The sequence below is a fragment of the Acanthochromis polyacanthus genome, chromosome 1 (genome assembly GCF_021347895.1).
Source record: "Acanthochromis polyacanthus isolate Apoly-LR-REF ecotype Palm Island chromosome 1, KAUST_Apoly_ChrSc, whole genome shotgun sequence".
Lineage (NCBI taxonomy): Eukaryota > Metazoa > Chordata > Actinopteri > Pomacentridae > Acanthochromis > Acanthochromis polyacanthus.
The window spans coordinates 51,111,329-51,130,754 of record NC_067113.1 but is presented as its reverse complement, the minus strand read 5'-3'; the positions used below and the strand labels follow the sequence as shown (position 1 = coordinate 51,130,754).

The 19,426-nt window shown below is 40.5% G+C and overlaps 1 protein-coding gene across 1 annotated transcript; it reads left to right on the top strand.

Annotated features, from left to right (window-relative positions):
- The first annotated feature begins 570 nt into the window (after window positions 1-570).
- On the top strand, window positions 571-14,707 carry dcp1b (decapping mRNA 1B). The gene is made up of 10 exons (XM_022196551.2): window positions 571-970; window positions 1,417-1,457; window positions 2,110-2,237; window positions 7,916-7,982; window positions 8,320-8,494; window positions 8,755-8,853; window positions 9,760-10,522; window positions 11,378-11,607; window positions 11,780-11,986; window positions 12,159-14,707. The coding sequence occupies exons 1-10, from the start codon at window positions 812-814 to the stop codon at window positions 12,234-12,236; spliced, it is 1,947 nt and encodes a 648-aa protein (XP_022052243.1). The 5' UTR covers window positions 571-811; the 3' UTR covers window positions 12,237-14,707.
- Window positions 14,708-19,426: the final 4,719 nt, after the last annotated feature.

Genomic DNA, 19,426 nt, shown 5'->3' with positions numbered 1-19,426 from the left:
GGCATCACTCATCAGCATCAGTGCTACTGCTGCCATGTATACAGAGATGAATGACAAAGGGGAAACATCTGCTGCTTACTTGTATGAAGAGACACACACAAAGTTAAAATCGAATGAAACTGGATAGCATTCTTACAATACTAAAGAGCCCCTCAGTGCACAGTAAAATACAGTTTTACACACATACATACATACACACACACACACACACACACACACACACACACACACACACACACACACACACACACACACACACACACACACACACACACACACGCATCTTTTCTTCTAACGACCTAGAAAGTCAATGTAAAAGGACAAAATAATAAAACTGAAGTAAAACCACACTCTCAAACAAAATTAGAGACAGTAAAGTTAACTCACCTGGTGTCAGTAGTCATTTCATGATGGTTGAATAAAGGTGCGGCTTTAGATCCAGATGTTCACATGCACATATTATGAACAGCCGTGTGAATAAAATGAAACTAAAAATCACCCAAATCTCCATCGATTTTTCAAAGTTGATTATTCAAGCTGGTATCCAAGTGTCATGCGCAACTACTCATGTCTAAGTTGTTTACAATCTCTCTGGCTAAACATGGCCGTTTACAAACTCACTCATGATAGTTAGAACTCGAAAACTGTTGATTTTTTAAAAATTCACAAGTCTTCATTAGCGAAACGGGCTACGGTGCAAACACCAGTTCAATAGTGTTTTCCCTCGTCGCTGGTTTTATTTTTTTTATCGCTTCTTCGCGGGAGTGGTTAGCTGAAGCTAGTCAGCGAGCTAACTTCTCCATAGGGAACAATGACAGCGACTTCTTCAGGTAGCACTAGCTGCCTTGCTGCGAAAGGACTGGACATAAGTCTGGCTGCCCTGAAGCGACAAGACCCCTACATTAATAACATCGTGGACGTGGCCAGTCAAGTCGCCCTGTATACTTATAACAACAGGACAAATGAGTGGGTAAGCCCGAGGTTTGGTTAAAGATACCATGTGCTAACTTAGCTTAGCTTCGTCATTCTCTGTGGTAGGCGCGCTTCGTCAGTGCAGATTTACACTGACTAAAGTTAAAGTAGTGGTTTATCCTGAGGTAGCTGTGGTTGTTAAAGGTTAAAATATTTACTTTACTTAAAAATAGACACGTTTAAATTCTTAATTATTTCATACTCTGGATTTTAGCCCTACAAACTGATGCACAGAGGTGACCAAATAAACATACAAATCAGAATGATCCAGTTCCCCCTTTTATTTCCACGGAAGAAAGTGCAACTTTTCGTGAGGTTGTTAAATAGAAATATTTGGAAACCATTTATTTGGCTAACCTGTGTAGCCAGCCTTAACATTCAGGTAGTCTGATAGTTTTAGATCAAGTTTTGGTTCTTGGTTGATTTTGTCTGTTTGTTTTACAGGAGAAGACAGAAGTGGAAGGGACACTTTTTGTCTACACCAGGTAATAAAAGTATTGCAAAGCTATATATCTTGCAGTCTAACATTTTTTGTGTGTGAGCTGTAGCAGATACCGAGTGACAAGTGTATTGAAATTAAGCTTTTATGCTGACCTTTGCCTCTTGCTTAATCTTGACATTGAAACATTTATAGTTAAAGGAGTTTTTGGTTCAGTTACTTTATTTGTAATAATGTGTTTTGTAATTTGCACATTGTTTTTGTAAATTAATTGCATCCTTGGAACTAAAACATAAACTTTGTGGCTCATTTTAGGAGTAGAGCAACGTCCCACCCACAGTTCTTGCACGTTACAACTGTTTACTTATCAGGATTATTAGCTTATTTGCGCTGTAACATAATTACAGAAAAGTTTTCTTGTAACTAAAAGTAATCTTCTAATTTTCACACCAGGACTTTTACTTGAACTGGAAATGCACACTAGTTCCAAATATCAGTTATTGTTTTCCTTGCTTACCAATAATTGCTATTGGTCTGGACCCTGAAGGAAACATAGTGGTTGAACCGTAACACATGTATTGTATTTATAACTGTCCACAAATGGTATCTCAGTACGATTGTAGCTGGATGTTACATAGCTGAATTTTTGTAGGAAATCTTTACATGTGTTTGTGTGCCTTGTTTTCTTTAAATATCAGGCTGGCATCTCCCAGACATGGTTTCACCATCATGAACCGGCTCAGCATGGAGAATCTGACAGAGCCAATCACCAAAGACCTGGACTTCCAGCTCCAGGACCCCTTCCTGCTTTACCGCAATGCAAGATGTAAGGAGAAACACATACAGACACACGATTCTGATGTGCTTACTAATAAAGTCTATTTGGGTTTTTTTTTCCTGATGCATTTTCGCCCTCAAGACCTGTCAAGTACTGTATATGTACAGACATATTTGTTATTCTTTAAGAGTGATATTAGTTGAATCATAATTATCAGCACCTTAGGTGGACGTTTTACTTCTTTCTTTCTTTTTTTTAATCTTGTTCCTCAGTATTATACTGTACCAACTTAGATGGCTACATACCAGGACTAGCTGTTCATACTAAATAATTAACTAAATAAGTTGCTGTGTTGTATCCCATGCTGTGAGCACCTGCAGTCAGTCGAGCTGCGCTGGCTCGCTTCCAGTGTTTTCTTACCGCACCACAGAGAAAAGTAGTTTTTCTAAACTGCTGAGGGGGCTTTGCTAACTCTCTCAGCAGTTTGCCTTTTAGTGTGAAACAGCATGAGCAGGAGATTCGGTTTACATTAGCAGTAAGGTAACACGGTTCTTTTTTGGCTGAGAAGAATCGGTATATTGTAACGCAACAACCGGCAAAGAGGTGGCTTAAAAGACAGACATATGCAAGAAAGCATGGAGTTCTCACCATGCTGTCCATGTGTTTATAGAGCAGTAAATGGGAAGAATAACTGGGGAGAACATTAAGATTAAGATGGACAAAACCAAAACAAAAGGCTTGAATTGTGCCTTTTAGTGGTATTTTGTGGTTTCTTTATCAGTTTTTGTCACTCCCCTGGCTTGAAATTGCTTGTATGCACGTCAGCTATGCTCACTGGATTACATGTAATTCTCCTCTGAACCAAAATAAGACCGTGTTCTTATGATCATTGGATAGCAATGTGACTTAAAAATGACAGGCGCATCTTTAACCCCAGGGAGGACGTTAGATAAAAGATCATGTTAGGATAGGTTCAGTATGATAGAGTGACCAAAGTATGCAGTTCCTTTGAATGTGAACCAGTATCTCCATTTAAGGACCTAAGCAGAGGTATTGTGTTGAATTTTATCAGCCTGACTCCCTCTGAGGCCTGCAAACGGCTCTCAGACACACAAAGACATTACTGAGTGCGCCTGTGGGACGAGAGCCTGACAGCACTACAAAACCAGCCGTCAGAGATTAGATACACCCCAACAGCCACTGATAATCTAAACACACATACACACTCACTCAGAAGTCGCTGGCACACACAGACCCTCCTTCCCGCTCTGTCTCGGTCTCACACTCTCCATGAATCTCAGTAAAAGGCAGGTGGAATGTTGTGTTTAGATACCAGAGGATTCCTTGTGTCTGCCTTCATCCCTTTACTGTAGTACTTCATTTGTCTCACTGACAAACAGCCATTATTAAACATCCTGAAGGCTCAGTGAAATAATGTGCATGACATAAATGGTCCTGAGCGGCCTCTTAACACCTTGTACACCTGTTTTAAATGCACTCAGGGCACATTAAAGATGATCTGTGATAGTAGTGGCCTGTGGTCGGAGCATCAGTAATGGGGAACAAATTTCAAGCGAGAAGCTAACTCCCTTGTCCGAGGAAGGAAAGATATTTTACAACACTTAAAGCCAGTAATCACAACACAGCTGATGACTGCTTCCTCTGATAAAAAGGAAATATGGGCCTGAGTTATGTGAGTGAAAGACATAGTGAACCTAATGGCGGCTCCAACTGATTACTGTGATTGAAGACAGATAAAATAGTCAGCAAAGAAGAATGTAGAATGGTTGTGATTGAGCTGATTTTTATCACCTGTGATTTGCTCAGTGTTGGACAAGAAGCACATGTGTGACAAAGTGGAGCCAGATTTAACTACCAAAAGTACACACATAGCTAAAGAAACAGCACTTCAGATGCTTTAAGAAACATCACGAGGCCCTCGGGTACAGCAGGAGTGAGCTAATATTCACCGAGCTCTTTCACGATGACGTGAAATCTTTTCCAGAAAACTGCGCAAAGATGGAAGCGTCTTGGCTTACAGAAAATGCTTGTTCACTGGCGAACATCTGATTCGTAAGCTGCTGGCACTGTTGCCAGTCCCAGTGCATTGTGACCTCTGTGTGGAGGAGTCGTGGAATCTAATCATTAGACAAACATGTAGCTCTCAGTGCTGCTGTAACTTCCTGGAATGGCAGTTGGCACAAAGTGGCACCCCAGGCTAATAATAAACTGTTGAGATATACCACAGAGGAGGGAAAGATTCAGGGTAGAGAAGCCTGAGCAAGACATTAATTCGCAGACTAATGTGCCAGTCCACAACGGCTTAATAGATTATTCTCTATGAGCACCTACAATCATGTTTTGATCGCCCCATTGCAGTGTTTGTGCTTTGATTATTTATGGGAAATGAATGTCTTTGATTGACTAAAACCTTGTACAGTCTTGGTAAAACTCTGGGTTTCAGCAGACAATATTCTCAACTTGACTGCAGTATGGTTAAAGTTTGTGAAAATGATCTCTACATTCGCTTAACTAGTGTGCGTATCTCACTTGCCACGTATCTTTTATGTGGATTCCACTTAACTGAAATCCCTCAGTCTTCCGTTTCTAAAATGCATGGACATTGTATGGTCTTACCTCCAGGTCGGACATATGTATATCCCAGGTCTGTCTCTGACACCAGCGAGCCTTTAAATCTGACTTCAGGTTCCTCCTCCAGCCTCTCATGTTTAGGCTTCCTCTGAAACAGGCTTCTCAGCATCGTCTCTCTCTCAGTCGTCTCACTGTCTGATAATAATTGCTTCTTTCAGTCTGTCCACAACTTGAAATTGCAAAGAATTGATCCTGTAATTTCTTGTCTGGCCAAAGATGATGTGACGCTGTTGTCACTTTGTAAATGTCCTGTTAGAGAAGTCAGATTTAGAAATGACTTTGGAAATGGGCTCCAAAAGTGCAATTTGAACCTTCATGCGGTGCAGCCTCAGGAGGAAGCTGTAAAGGTGTAACAATAGTGGTAATGTCTTCTTAGATGTGAGGTTCAAGAGCAGTAAATCTCAATATTTAATCCTCTCCCACCGTCATGAATTCCAGTCCTACAAACAAAGTCAGCGATGGTTCTTCTCATACTGTAAGTACACTTATCTCTGATAAACTTCCAAGAAACTAAATACAGGCAAAAAGAATACCAACAGTGTTCCTCATGACTGATTCTGTGAGCCGTCTCCAAAAAGGGATGACATAGTGCAATAAAAGCTCGCCTAATCCATCATGGAAAACACTGCTTCTTATTAATATGTCTGCAACGCTAACTATACTAAAGCTTTATAAAGTATAAAAAGTAGTCTTCTTGTAGTCCCAGTAGTGCAGTCTGGCTTACAGCTAAAGACAGTTACAGTGTGGTTAAAGCTTGTAGATCTCCGAATGAAACTTAAAAATATCTTCTGTAAAAAGCAAAGTCCAAACAGAGCAGGTAGAATAGACAATGATTATTAGAAATCAGTCTAAAAACACCCCAATAAAATCCTATTAACATAGTCCTCTTGTACATTCAATCCCACAGTGTCCTGTCCTGAAGTAACTGTAGGTCTACAGCAGTCATCACATGCGCGCTGTTGCCGTCTCAGAGGGTTTGAAAAGACCACACAAATCAAGATGTAGATCACTGACAGACCTCACTGAGTTGATGATCGCTGAGGTTTCCAGTGCTCAAACCAGAAAGCCTGTGTTTAGGACGTCGCTCTGGTTTTTAAAGTCATCACTCCTCCTGGTTGCAGTCTCAAACTGAAGTTATTTTCCCACATGACAGTTCAGTGAAGTTCCCACTTGAGCTGATGTCGCTTCTTTGCTTGAGGCGAGACGTTTCCAACGCCTCTCTGCCTTTCTCTCAATGTCCAGTGTCCAGACTGAAGCTGCCTCTGTTTTCTCTCTCCCTATCATCCACTCTGAAATTTTAACCTCGTGCCCACAGCTATTTTTTTTGTTGGTGCTGCTGGTTATAGTCCTCCCACCCTCTCTCTCTCTTAGTATCACCCTCTTTCTCTTACTTCTACTTTGTTGAAATAGAAACTTTCTACAGGTGAGAAGTCAGGACGGCTGAGCACTTGATTATTTTCCTCTGAAGCTTCTAATAAAAGCACCTTGCACACCTTTTTATCTTGCTCTCTTTGCTTCCTATCTATCTTCTTCTTAATGTGGGGCTGAGGCAGGGCAGCGTAGTGGTCTAAGAGTGTCTTGTGTTTGAAACGTCCAGCTGTCACTTCAGTTTAACATTTTTCATTCACCGAGGAAGCTCAGTCTGAATGTCCTGACAGCTAAACAGCGCTGAGAACTACACTGATAATCTCCTCTCTAACACACCTCACTTCTCTCTATCCGTCTTGCTCATTTTTCCTCAATTTTCCAGCTGTCTGACTCTGACTGTGGGTGTCTCTCTCTGCTGCTGTCAAACAGTCTCATCCCAGCGAGCATTAAGTGGCTCTGGCTCCACCAGCCAGTCTCCCACTGCTGTTACTTATTTGGTCCTGGGCTGATTTTCCCAGGCTCAACTGAACTCTGTGTGTATGCTTGTGTCTCTGCCTCTCCCTCCCGATCTTTTCCCCTCATCCACGTTGACCTCTGTGGCTCGCCCAACCTCATTTGTGTATTTTTGCGCATGTCTGTCTGTGTGGGAATGTGTTGTCTCTTATAGGGCTGCACTGCCCACCACATATTGTAGACATCACTTTGCTCTATGTCCTCGCTTTCTTCTTTTATTTTTTGTTTCCCCTCCAGCTCATTCATAACTCTCTTTCCTCCTGTTGCTTTCTCATGGCTTTAACACTTCACCTCTTTTCCTTTTTAAGCACTGGCCTTATCATTTGATTCACTTTGGAGAGTAGATGTGTTGAGGTGTCAGATGATGTCCTCCTGCCCTCATTCAGGCTGTGGATCAGTAATTGCAACACGGCACTGAAAGTTTTCTCAGATTTCTTCTCCTTTCATCTTATTTTTTGATCAGAGTTTGTGATTTAAGTCTGATTTTTTTTTTTCCTGTTGTGTATTTTATTGAAACATCAGCTGTTGTTGTTCAGACATATATTTGAATTCCAGACATTTATCTTGGGCATAACCTTGTTTGTGTGAAAGACATTCAAGGACTGGGAGATCTTTTCACACCATCATCGTTTTTACTTCCTGGTCCTACTTTTTTTTGTTGCTGAAGAATCTCTTCACTGCGTGGAATCAAATAATCATGCAGCAATATAGACTGGACACAAATGAAAATAGTACTTTCTTACATATTGCTGTATAACCCTGTGACAGGACCATGTTGGTGTGTTTTCTTCCGTTGCTGACCATGTTTGCGTAGTTCAGGAGACTCCTGGGGCCCATGTTTCACTGGATAATGGCACCGCTGGCCTCTGTTCCCATTGGCTTGGCTGGGAAATGACTCATTTTAAACTCCTGGTTTAGACCCAGCAGGGCTAATAATAAACGGTTTACATATCTGCAGGGTCTGCACTGATGTCAGAGCTGCAAAATTATGCCACAGCATGTCTGTGCATTTATTTAATTTAGCGGATATGGCAGGTCAACAAGCTCAGTCTGTTGTCTGCTGACCTTAAAGGATACTACAATCTCAGGCAGCTGAAATATCACCGCGGTAACTTCATTTCTAGCATTGACTGGATCACTACTGCAGATGATGACATTTTGTTGGATTATTATTGTTTGTCTTCCTCCCTCAGTGGTTATCCATGGGATTTGGTTCTATGATAAGGAGGACTGTCAGCGCATTGCTCAGAGGATGAGGATGTAAGTAATCATATAATATTAAGATAATTTACACAAGACTAAAAGAAAACACATATTCACAATAGGATTAGGTTGGCTGTGCGTTGACTAATGTGTTATGGTCCAGCCAAAGCTTGACAGGAGACTATTTGGGGATATTAGTGACTCTGCAGCTGAGGTTTAGAGCCGAGTTTTTAAGGTTTCAGCCAACAGATGACAGTAGTGTGTTTGAATGAACTTTGCTCCAGTGGTGACAGAATAAGTTTTTCTTGCTTTGACTAAAACCGTGCTGTAGGTGTAAAGACCACAAATTACTCACGGATCTTTGACATATGTGCTTAAGGATTTGTGTGTGCAGTCTGACCCAGCAGGAGCAGGTCCTGGCTCAGTCCCAGGGTGGTTGGTTATCTCCAGCAGGAGGAGGAGGAGCAGTGGTAGTAGGTGTTGGTGGATTACCGAGAGGAGGAGAAAGTAACGCAAAGGCAGTGGACATCATCCAGATGTTAAGCAAAGCACGCACAGAGTATGACAAGGTATGGACGCATCAAAGAGTGCAGAATTTTGGAGAAAATGAAACAAATGGAGGGTCTCGGATTAAAATATTGAATAGCATAAAATAATTTTGTTCTGGAAAAATGTGACCCATACTTGACATTTATTCTGACTAGTAAGATACAGAGAACCATCTCATGTCTTCTGTAGGCCACTTATATGTTGGCTGTTGCCTTTTTTTCATCTTTTATCATTTCTTCATATGGCTCTGTTGTGTCTTCTCTCTATTTGTCTCTCTCAGGAGAAATCTACCTCAGAGCCAAAGGAGATTGGCGGCAGCAGTGTTCTGTCTGGAAACCCCCACCTAATCAAACCAATACCCGTGAAACCCAACGCTCAGGTAAAACATCACACTCCTATTGTAGTCCAAGGTGGCTCACAGGTCTCTGTGAAAACATTGTTTTTCCGTGATGTCTTCTCTTTATTGAGTCCATTAACCCTCTGACCTCAAAGCTGTTTGTGTTTCTTTGCTGCCGTTTCATTTTATTTACTCACTGTGGGTTCATTTTTCACAATAGTGTACAGTCCTTCACCTCTATGGAAACAGCACAACCATAACTAGAGAGAACTCTGAAATGTCTTTTGTGCTATATGACAGTAATAATACCGTAAATCATAAAAAAAGATCAAACTGAATTTGAATATCTTGTATTATTTTCTTTACAAAAATGGAATGAAACTGGAATCAACGTGCATATTTTTTTCAAGTATCCACAGGTGTTAGTAATACTAGAAGAAAATCTGACTCCATATCCTTAAGATATTTTACTACTTACATTTTTTATTTGTTTCCATATTTGTTTTCTACTTGCTGTGTGTAAAGTCACAGAATTAGTCATTAATGGTTGCACAGCTGTACCCAGGGCCACAGATGTTTTGTTAATTGACAGAATTTGATAAATGAAAATGGTTTATGACATTTTTTAGTGAGACATGTAGATTAACAATATAATGATGAAATGTCACAATTTTAAACTTCAATTAACTTAATTGTTCGCCACACAGTTAGTTCTAGGATCCTCAGAAAGTTAAAAACATGACGATTCTTTCTATTTTTACAGGTTCTTGTTCTGATAAATGGTGTATATCGGTAATTTCTTTCAAGATAACATGCTTATTAAACCCTCTTATGAGTATTTTTTTTAAATTGTGTAAAAACAGTTTATGATAATAAGAATTGCATCATATATGATTTTCATCGTCTTCTTACCCACATCATCTCTCTTACTGTGTTTACTTCAATCAGGACAGTGAAGGTGCTGAACTGAAACCTCTCTCTTTGGCCACTCTGTTTGGCCCTCAGCATCAGCATCACCACTCATCTAAACCAGACCCTGTTCCTAATGTGGCTGCTCACACGATATCAGCAGGGAAAGTTACTCGCCCACCTGTCGCCCGCACATTGACCTACGGTGATGCAGTGAACTCCAGCAGAGGTGTGACCTCCAATGGAGGGAATGTTGCACCTACCGGGAGTTCAGAAGGAGTTGTCAGGGCCGTAGTTGGGGAAGATGGTGGACACGTAGTTGGCGGTTTGCTGTCGAGCCCCACCACCACTCACCAGCAGCAGCACTGCCCGGCCATCGCAAAGCTCATGCAGGGACAGAGAGGCGTCGGTGGGGTCCTTCAAACCGTGTCCGAGTCCCCTGAAAATCGGCTGTGTGACAACGGTGTGCCGCTGGATCATCACCATCACCATCTTTACCACCAGCAGTACCAGCAGCACCACCATCAGCTTCAGCAGCTTCAGTCTGACCCAATCAAGAGACTTTTTCAAGGCCAGCCTCCTCCTCCTCCACCCACCGCCTCCTTCCCCTCCACTGCTCCTCCGTGTTGCTCCAACCCTCCTCCTCTTCAGCAGAGCCCTCGTCTCTCCTCCCAGCCTGTGATAATGGATTCTGTGTCATGTTCCCACCTCCAAGCACAACAAAGCCAGCAGCTGTATTTCAGCCTTTCTAAGTCTCAAGCAGAGGTGCAGCACAGCAGTCAAACAGCTGCACAGGGAACAGGTGGGAAAGCTTTTGTCTTGTCAGTGTACACAAATTAGTAAATGTACCATATACACATTTCTACCACTTCTTTACAAATATAAGAGTGACATATTAGGAAATGTTAAGCAAACAAGAATAACAGATCATGTAATCTGTACAATCTTTGAGTGATAGTTAGTATTAATGAGAATAATGGAGTCTATTCCAGCTGACTTAGGGTGAAGGCAGGGGACATCCTGGACAGGTCACCAATCTGTCACAAAGCTACAGAGACAAACAGTCATACTCACGTTCACACCTATGGGCAATTTAGAGTCACCAGTTAACCTCAGCATGGTTTTGGACTGTGGGAGGAAACTAGAGTACCTGGAGAAAACCCACACATGACCAGGGAGAACATGTAAACTCCATGCAGAAAGATCCCAGGAAGGCGGGAACATAACCCGCTGATGTTCTAGCTGCAAGGCAAAGAGTGCTAACCGCCACTCCACTGTGCAGCCCCACAAAATGTATCCTTTTTCCATATTATAGAATAGCCGTTGTTGCACTTTTAGGCTAAATTATTGTATAGTATTGATGATACTGTATGTCAGTTTCTGCAGAATGTGCTCCATAAACATTTGTTTCAGTATACAGGTGACAAATCTAGTGACTTTCCTTCTAAAATATGTCTAATTCCTTATTTTTAACACAGGAAAATTGTGTAAGCTTACAATAATTTCACGTTCTCAGGTTTTTGATTTGGACATTTTCTTGTATATTTCCCTTTTTGTTTCTCTTCATGAGTTCAAAAACGCCTCTTGCGTACTGCCAGTTTTATCCCTTTAGCTCTCTTTACATCTAATATTCGGGTCTCCTATGCTCTATGGTCAGGTCTGCCTTCCCAGATGCCAGGTGTGGTGTCACCTCATGAGCTCCTCCAGAAGCTCCAGCTGGTCCAGCAGGAACAAAGTCTGGCTTCTAATGATCCACCTCGACCCTGTCCAAACCTGGCCCCTCGATTCTTGGGGCCCACACAAAGTCAAGGTGCAGGCCAAACGTTGGGCACCGTCCCAAACACGACCACGACCACTGCAGGTCAAAAAGCTGCACTTCAATTTCAGGTAAAGGACTTTGTGTACAAATAGCAGCTTACTTTGGACACATCAGCCTCGCAATTGACTCACTGTTTTTATTGTGGACAGGTAAAATCAAAGCAAAACTAAGCATAAAACTTGCCACTAATTCCTATGTAAAGTTGCTAGGATTTACTACGAACTGCCCCTGTGTGTGCAGGTCATCTCCCCCCAGCGGATACCAGCCACTGTGGCACCGAGTCTGCTCCTTTCTCCCAGTGTGTTCATTCAGACCACGTCTAGTGGTGAGTTAGTTGCTCAGGACAACAGTCCTGCCACCTCATCCCTGCCCAGACCCCCGTTGCAAAAGGAGGTCAGAGTTCTTTCCAGAAACCAGCTGCAGGCCACACTGCTGCATCTCATTCAGGTAAAAATAAATACTGCTGCTGAGTCCATAGCTTCACACTTAGCTTTGTCATTCCATATATTTTGTACTTTATTTTGTTGCTGGCCACAGGAAAACCAGAGTATAAATGTAAATAACGATTCATGCATGCACATTAGCATACAGAATGAATTTGCTAACTTGTTTGTTTCAGACTGACGGCTCATTCCTGGACTCTATCTACGAAGCCTACATCAGCCGCTTTGCTAACGACTCCAGCGGCAAGTATTGATGACTCCTCACATCCCCTGTCTGTACATGCACCCTCTCCAGAGGCTGCTTCCTACACCTAATATGGACGCACTTCTACCACCTCTGAATCACACGCATTCACTGTTTCTCCTCAGTCAATCCGACTCTCTTTGCTTCAAGTCTCTGGTTACAAAAAAAACATACAAAAAAAACAAACAAAAAAAACGGTTATCAAAGATGTATTTTCCTTTTTCATCCTGTGACGCCTCTTAAAGAACTAATTCTCTCAAGCTGAAGACAGAAGAAGACATTTTTATGACAAATATACGGTCTGTAGATAGAAGGAAAATGTAGCCTGCACTTAGTCCACTGTCTTTGAAGACACCTTCTCCGTTTTTCCGAAATGTTTGGATTTGTAATGATAATCTTCACTATTTTTTTCCATTCAGTGTAGCAGTATTTTATTTTCTTACACTTTCATAGCTCCACATATCACCAGCGAACCTACTGGCCTTTTACAAACGAGTCTTCCTCGTCTTAAAAGTAGTGCTAAAGAACAAGCTCAAACCTGAAACTAGGTGAGCTTATAAAATGAAATGTACAGCATGTTAAACATGGCCTTTTTCTGTACATTTGGAAGAGTAAGTATTTTGAACACTGTCAGAATTTGAGTCCTTTTAAGTTCTTACTTTGCTGACTAAAGGAATAATAGGTGAGTATATTTTACTATCCAAAGGCTTTTAAGATTATTGTAAAAATGATACCTTGTCATGTCAGGTTTTTTTCTTTTAAACATATTTTTTTCAGGTGACATTTGTGATGATGAATATATTTGTGGTATTTTTGTTAAACTCACCGGGGATTTTGACATTTGTGATAGAAACCAATGTATTGATGAGGATGACTGCAGCAAGATATTTTCCTTTAAATTTTTAACGCTTGTCAGTGGAGTAAGAGAGAAAGTCATTTTCTATCACAGCACTTTGCAACAAAACTAGTGCTTTATTTGTCTTATTCATCCTTTTTTGAATATAATTGTTATGAAGACAGAAAAGACATGGGCTTGAAAAAAGAAGGAAACTACAGGAGATTGTCAAAATGCACTACCTCACAGAAAGCAAGTTTGGAGGTGTACCTGTGTTTTTATTGGGTGGCACAATGATGATTGGGCAGTTTTAAAGGTTCACTAGTCAAATAAAGCTGTTGGTTTCAGTTTTTCAAAAGGGATTTCATCATTACGGGAAAGTTTTAACTAGAGCACGACAGAAATATTGGTTGGCCGATATTATCAAATATGCACCAATATGAAAACTTTTTTTTTTTTTACAGAATACAATGCATAAAAAAGATGTTCATTTAGAAATGGTGCCATCACATATTTTGAGTTACGGAGCAGCTCCGACTCCATTATTTATAATACTCGCAGTACTCTCAGCAGCACATGCAGCAGAGCAGATGGTGGTGCAGAGTCAAGTGGTGTCTTCACTGTAAGTTGCTGACTAATATATTAAATATATTGGTTCAACGTTAATAAACAATGACCCCACCATTTACCTTTGTCAGCATAACTAATGTACTCTGCATACTTCAATGTTAAGACTATCAGCTGGTATGTTGAATCCCTTAAATTCCCTACAAAATAATGTCTCAATTGGCTCTGAAAATCCAATATCAGTTGGGCTCTAGTTTTAACACACTAAATACAACTAAAGCTGTTGTTATAACTCATGCTGTCCTAATTTTGCATTCATGCCAGAGTTTCTAAACATTCTCCCTGCTAAAACAAACGACATGCACAAATAACTATTTATTGATCAAATACGTGATGAAAAATCTCGTTAAATTTGTAATTAATAAAAAAAACAAAGAGACATTTACTTAAATAAAATGCAACAAAGAAGGTATTTAAGCATATCTAATAATTATTATTATTTGGAGTTCTCAGGCCTGTTTGAAGTAGAAAATCTAATAGAAAATGTGTTTTCAGAAACTGTATGTTCTGTATTAAGCGTAATTAGTCATTTTCATTCAGTTTAAGATGCTGCTTTGGGTAAAAATGTTTCATGGTTTCAAGGTTTGCATATTGTGTTTAGCTTGTGTGCTGAACTCAGACACATCCAGGCTATAAGTAGCTACCAGACAAAAACAGCAGCAACAAAGACAGACAACATGATTCAGGAAAAAAACAGAAGATATTACTCCCTATTTTTGTACTCAAGAAGAAAAAATGTGTAGCTGTCATAGTATAAATAACCAGCATGTTACAGTTAAAGGTACAAAAAATACATTTCATCATATTACAACATATCTGGAGACATTTGTCAGATGCTTATTTTTATGGTTTTAATTCAAAAGAGTTTATCCGTATATTTTCAGCAAAGATTTAAAAAATGATGAGACATTGAAATGTAAATAGAGATGTTTCTACACATGTTTCTTCATGTCTGGGATGTTTTGTTGTTACATAAATTGGAATATATTTTAATTGGCTATTAAATGTTGTACAAATGCCTCTGCTGTTCCTTGCTGTGTGTTTTTTTTTGTCTTCCTTTCCCCGTCTTCATACGCGTGACTGAGCGTTGTTATGGATGCAGCCACAGGTTACACTAATCACAGTAAAGGTACACTCATTATCGCTTTAATGTCACTTCATTGTTGTGTTTTGCTGCAATCAATAGTGTGACATGATGTCTACAGTGATTAATCAGCTGTTTTTTACACACCCAGCACAACCAAAGGGCCCAATTAACTCTAATAGTCTTTATACAACGGTAGTTTCTCCGATATTAAATTGCTCCTTGTGTTTGTCACGGTCAAATAAACACACAGTACAAGCCGATGTAACAGGGCTGCTGTCATAACTTCATTTGGCTCAACAGGAGACTTCAGAACAAAGAAAATATCTTCTACAAAATAAGCTCATCTCAAGGTCCATGTAGCAGCTCCTCTGGGATTCACATCACACTGTAATAACAATGAACTTTGTTTATACAGTAGGTTTACAATAAAACCAGATACTGCAAGTAAATAACAACAAATGCCAACTGTTTGGGAATAGTGCAGATTTTAAGAGATGAGAGATTGTGAGAAATAAGAGATTCTAAAAAGTACACTCAATTTTCCTTCCTTCAATGTTCCCTAAAAGTTCCTTTAGAGTTCCAAAGCTAAGAGGCCAGAACAGCGAAGGCCTAGTTACCTTTTAGTCAAGACTTTGGAACCATCAGTTGGACTCTGCTGGAGGATTTCAGACAGTCATGAGGCTCAGAGTGAGTTAACAGATAACAGATAGAGGCAGGAACTTTTAAATACAAGCAGTAAGATCTTAAATGAACATAGCCAGTGAAGGATTGGGGTAATACGGTTGCTTCTCTTGTTAAGCATTAAAAACCCGGTCAGAGCATTTTGAATCCTTGGATGTTTTGCGTGCTGATGCCAGAATAAAATGCATTTCACAGCAGTTAAAGATGGAGGAGGTATGGAATGACCTGATCTTGGTTAGATATCTTAGTTTGGCAAAGCAAGACTGCACAAGTTTGGTCACCCGAGCATCAAAAGTCAACTCAGAATCAAAATAACACTTTGATTGCCTTACCATTTAGCAACATTACTTGATGAAGAACCCAGACAAGAAGAGAGATCGGTAATGCTGACAGGATCACGTCAGATATGGAGACGTTCCACTGCAGGAAATTCACAGACATTTAATTTTTTTAATTTTGGCAAAACGGGATATAATACGAGAGAAAATGGTGGCACAAAGTTCTAATGAGGCATACAATTGGGTGTCGTCTGTGTACAAATGGAAATCAATGTCACATCTAAGCGCGATATTTCCCAGGGGAAGCGTGTATGTAGTTTCTGTAGAAGAACCTACAGAAGATATGAGCTCAAGAAGAGGAGGAATCTCCAAGTATTACCCAAAAAGGACCTGATCCATTAAGTTCTTACTTGAAAGACTTTTTGGTGAGTTGTTCTCAGCTATTGTTTCCTCTAAACTGTAGCTTTTAAGCTTACAAGGATGACAAGTCCTTAAAGCGCTCTAAACAACATTTATAGTTTCAGTGTCAAATCATCAAACTCTTGTCGTCTCATGAAGTTCGTGTAATATGATTGAAAGCACCAAAGCATCTACTACTTAGACATTCAAACTGCATCTATTGTATGTCTCCCTGCCCACTTGGTGTGTTGATAAAAACAGGAAGGAAGGAAGTGTCTTATTTTTCCTTATTTTTCAGTACCATTCTGATTAAAACTACAGATTTCTCCGAATAAACAAAATACCAAGAAAAAAACCATTCACTTTTTGGTATTGTGAAAGACCATTTCTGTGTTTTTGCTTGCCTTTTTTTTTTTTTTTTTTAAACCAACTCACTAGTTTTAATTCTTCATGTTGGTCCTTGTCTCAAATTGTCAATAGCAATTAGTGTCATCACAGCTCCTAATGGCTCCACAGCAGCCGGAACCCAAACACTGTTCAGAGACACATTGTGAAATGATCAGAGGCTCAACCAGTGTGCCGCTACTTCTGGGGGGATTTCGGCTGCCTGTCCTCGTCTCACTTCCTTCCTGCTTCCTCTCCCCAACCAACACTGTGGTGTCAAACGCTGTAATTAATATCAGCATCAACATTTACTAGAGCAGATTATTTTATCCGGAGCAGCTTAGAGTCAAAACTAGACCAACTTTGAATCATATGTGCGGGGCTGTATCATGTATAATATTGTTAAGACCTTCTTAATCTCGTTACTTTTTCCCAGGACTGACACACACACACACACACACACATACACATATATATTCTCTGAGGTTCCAGATCATTGATTTAGCTGATGGAGCTAAACGTAAAGGCTGACTATTAGCCCTGCTTACAGTAATCAATGATTTCTGGTGTGTGTGTGTGTGTGTGTGTGTCTCCAAGCCAACATAGGCGGGGTCTTTAATTTGCCCAGTGCCTCCAAACCACTCTGTTACCACTGTACCCTCAGCTTGACGATGTTGTGCGACCATCTCCATTCACTGTTTTACTTTGAATCAACTACTGATGTTTTTGCGACAGTTTAATGCTTTCGATTTTCATTCCAGCTTTTAAAAGTTATTTGGACACTACACTTGTCCTGTATTCAAAATATACGTTCTTCATTTCAAGTCGTTTCTTTCTTCTATCTTGGTCTCAGACTGTGGAGCTGCTTTCTTGAAACAAAAGTTGGAACTGTAATTCAGCTCAGCAGTGACTCAGGTGAGTAATTCTGCATGTTTTTGGGGGGGGGGGGGGTTTGTGGAAATGTCTGCCACTGTACTGTTTGTGGATCACTGTTTTTCATATTCTTTTAGCATTGTTTATCTTATGTGTATGCTGTGTGATAAGCACATAAGTATAATATAAATAAAAATGACAAAACTAAATTCTACAAATACATTTTTAATTGAAGAAAATACAAGGCAATGAATATGGAAGTGGTTGTAAAGCTAGAAAATCCACTTAAGGTGTTTCAAATGATAACTTGTGCACTGAAACAGTGATTAACTGGATTATAAAGGTGGATAGAATAGCTCAGTTTATACTTGGAATTTACTAATTAGCAACCAGACCTAAATGACTTAATTGCAGAGTGTTTGTCTGCATAAACTGCTGTATTTAAACACTTAATCCTATTCTAACATGGATAAGACATTTGTTGGGGAAATATGATGTGCAGGTTTTCTGGACATTTACACAAACACCATGACGTCTGTGAAGGCAAAATCTTTTTGCTCAATAGCTCAGAAGAACCCAAGTTGTCTTTCGTTCTTTTATTCAGAGCTCTGAAGGCAGAGGTCACATGGAGTGCAAAGCAGTCTATGAGAGAGTACAAGGAGCAGAAAGTGAGAGCTGCCAATGTACTGAACCGGGGCTCGTGTCCCTACTTACTCCCCTAAAGCTGTGGCATTTTTGGCTAAACAGCAGGAAGCGCTTGTCTTACCGAAACAGTCTGTGACATTTGAAGACAGACTGCTTGACTTCCTGAGACGGTATTTTTACATCCGCATAAGCACAACCATTACCTTAAAAGTAGAAATGAGCACAATCATTGCCATATATGTTACAAGTTCTAATTTATCAGTTGTTTTCCATCACACGTCGCTCATAGTTACATGTGCAACCAGTTCAAATCCTTACATGTCTTTAGCATATCAGCAGTTGTCCTTATTTTGTGTGAACATATTTTCATTATTGACATTTTAGTCAGGGCTGCACAGTGCTGTCGTGGTTAGCACTTTCGCCTTGCAGCAAGAAGATTCCTGGTTCAAATCCCGGCCTGGACCTGGGATCTTTCTGCATGGAGTTTGCATGTTCTCCCTGTGCATGCGTGGGTTTTCTCCGGGCACTCCGGCTTCCTCCCACAGTCCAAAAATATGCTGAGGTTAATTGGTTACTCTAAATTGCCCGTAGGTGTGAATGTGAGTGTGATTGTTTGTCTGTATATGTAGCCCTGTGACAGACTGGCGACCTGTCCAGGGTGTCCCCTGCCTTCGCCTGAGTCAGCTGGGATAGGCTCCAGCACCCCCGCGACCCTAGTGAGGATAAAGTGGTGTGTAAAGAATGGATGGATGGACATTTTAGTTAGAGCAGCTTTGCTTAAAATTACCTCTGGATGGTTAGAAAGCTTCCAAACTCTTCTCTTTCTGTTGTTTACCCACATCTCATTTTGTAACCATAGATTTAATGAGAGGAATCCATTAATGTCTTTTACTCAGCTTAACCTCTGCAGTGTGTTAAAAGTGCATGCTTTTAGGAGGGTACCTATTTTTGCAGAAGTTGTGCATCAGGATTACATTTTGCATGAAACTCCTTCTTGTGCAAACACAGTTCACGTCGAGGATGGAGTGGGGGGCTCATCATGAGTGATCTGGGTCAGTGGGGGAGGAGGAGTCCCACAGCTGTTACACACTGCTGGTGTGTGTTCATGGATGTACATATGACGCTTGTCTGTTTTCCACCGCTGGTGTGTGAGCGCATGTCACAGTCTTAGCGGTTATTAATCTGATTCACGTCTGCTGTCACTTCAGCGTTATTGCTTTATGTGCATTTCCAGATTGTTTTATTGCTTTTTAATTTTCGTAACAGCATGAGCAGATGTTTTGCTGTGTGCGTGCACACACGTGTGTGCGTATAATATGCAAAGGCGTGACGATTTCAGCCATGTGTCTGTGAATGTTTGCTGTGTATCATGCTGTATGGTTCTGTGAGTC

Bases quoted from the DNA above. Each gene is read 5' to 3' on its own strand.
- dcp1b (XM_022196551.2), top strand. From the start codon at position 812: ATGACAGCGACTTCTTCAGGTAGCACTAGCTGCCTTGCTGCGAAAGGA. The intron at 971-1,416 runs GTAAGCCCGAGG...TTTGTTTTACAG, and splicing joins ACAACAGGACAAATGAGTGG to GAGAAGACAGAAGTGGAAGG. The intron at 11,987-12,158 runs GTAAAAATAAAT...TGTTTGTTTCAG, and splicing joins CACTGCTGCATCTCATTCAG to ACTGACGGCTCATTCCTGGA.